We start from the raw sequence: 1,936 nt of genomic DNA on the forward strand, positions 1-1,936 counted from the left end.
ACGTATCAAGAACAAGACTATAAATTTTAACTTTCCGTAGCAAATGAAGATTCTTTTTAGCTATAATGTTATTTATTTCATGGCTAAATATATTGCTTCTTAGCTACAATATGAAAATATTTGTGGCAAATACTTTAATTCATAGCTATGAATTTTTTAATTCGTAACTAAATATGAGTACTATTGCCACGAAACTAATCTATTGAAATAGCCATAAAATTTGAGTTTGCATGGCAAACAAATTAAATCTTTTGCTACAACATAACATCTTGTGGCTACAATATGAAGATAGCAACAAATTTTATTAGTCGTGGCAAAAGAATAAAATCACTTGCCACAAGTATATATTTCATAGCAGTAATGTTCTACCATCGCAGCTACAACACAAAAAAACTCGTAAAGAATAAGTATAAGTCCTTAGCCACGGACCATGTAAAGTTTGTAGCTAACTTTTAGCTACACTACATTTTGCTACGGATGCTACGGAAAAAAAAATTGTGGCTAAAGTGTTTAGCCACAAAAAATTTCATTTTTAGCTACAACGTATTTTGTAGCAATATATGCCTTGTGTTGTAGTGAATACTCCATAAGTGTTTTAGTACATCATTTAGTATGTATTAATGAGAAATTTAGGAAGCATGTACGAATTCATCTGCATAAAGTCGAAGAAGGTCATCCAAAGGAGGCAACTCTTTAAACAACTTGTCAAAATCATTAAATGACTCTAATCTTCCCAAACCTGGACCATTAGCACCACCACTAGCATTCTGATCATCCCAATAATTACTAGCGACGTGGCAGCAGCCGTAGGCAGCTGCCACAGGTGGCGGTCGAGGCAGAGCGGCTGCTGCCTCCACCGCCACAGTCGAATTCTTGCCTGTAAGTCTCTGAACAACTGATTTGAAACTGCTTGCATCAGTCTCTATATATTGTGTGTTGATTATCACTATCTTTACTGGAACTCTCACATTCTTTGCTGCTGATGACATATTTCTTAAATGGGAAAATGAATGATTTTAAGGAAGGATGTGCTGCTTGTGTTTATTTGAATATATATTATAGAAGATAAGTTGTGGGTACGTATTTATAGAGGAAAAAAAAGGATTGGAAGTTTGCACGGCAAATGATTGAAGTCTAATTTTTATTTATTTTAACGTTGACAGTTTGACATTTAAGAAATGGCGTCGTTAAGGAAGAGTTGACCGTTATGTCAAGATTGACAATTGTCAAAGGCACGCATTTGACAAAAAAAACAAATATTACTACTGTTCCTGCAAGCCCCACGAAATTTCATATACTAATTGGCTACATGTATGGACAAAAAGACTTGGCTGCATAGTTTATGATTATAAATACTTAGGTGTAAAATTAATAAATTCATATCGCATCAAAATGATCATCTTTCATCGTATCCTATTCACACCAAATTTATCTCCCTTAAAATCTGAAGAAAGGGGGAAAAAAAAAAAAAGCGTTTATACGAGTTTGAATTCGTCTTGATTTACAAACCTTGACTGCTAAACTTAACCAGTACCCCATAAATATTTAAAACTAAAGATATTTAGAACCACAAGAAGTTTGTATTAGGAGCAGAAAACATGTGGATGTAAACATATACACATCACTCGTACTATAAGTTCTGCCGGGGACTAATTGGTTTGCAGCATCAGATATATAATGTAATACTCTCTGTTTCAATTTATGTGAACCTATTTTTTCTTTAGTCCGTATAAAAATAAATGACCTTTTTCCTAATTTGAAAATAAATTCACTTTATGAAATGATTTACAGTCACACAAATATTCAAGCCTTATTTTGAATCACAAGTTTCAAAAGTCTTCACTCTTTCTTAAATGTCGTGCCCAGTCAAATGGATTCACATAAATTGAAACGGAGGGAGTATATGTTTTAAACTATCAAACTAAGTGTATATATT

The 1,936-nt window shown here is 33.1% G+C and overlaps 1 protein-coding gene across 1 annotated transcript; it reads right to left on the reverse strand.

Moving 5' to 3' along the window:
- Nucleotides 1–629: 629 nt before the first annotated feature.
- LOC132038450 (VQ motif-containing protein 10-like) lies at nt 630–989 on the reverse strand. Its single transcript, XM_059429119.1, has one exon. It carries the CDS (start codon nt 987–989, stop codon nt 630–632), a length of 360 nt encoding a protein of 119 aa, XP_059285102.1.
- Between the last annotated feature and the right edge of the window lie 947 nt (nt 990–1,936).

This window comes from Lycium ferocissimum, chromosome 11 (genome assembly GCF_029784015.1).
Source record: "Lycium ferocissimum isolate CSIRO_LF1 chromosome 11, AGI_CSIRO_Lferr_CH_V1, whole genome shotgun sequence".
NCBI classification, from domain to species: Eukaryota; Viridiplantae; Streptophyta; class Magnoliopsida; order Solanales; family Solanaceae; genus Lycium; species Lycium ferocissimum.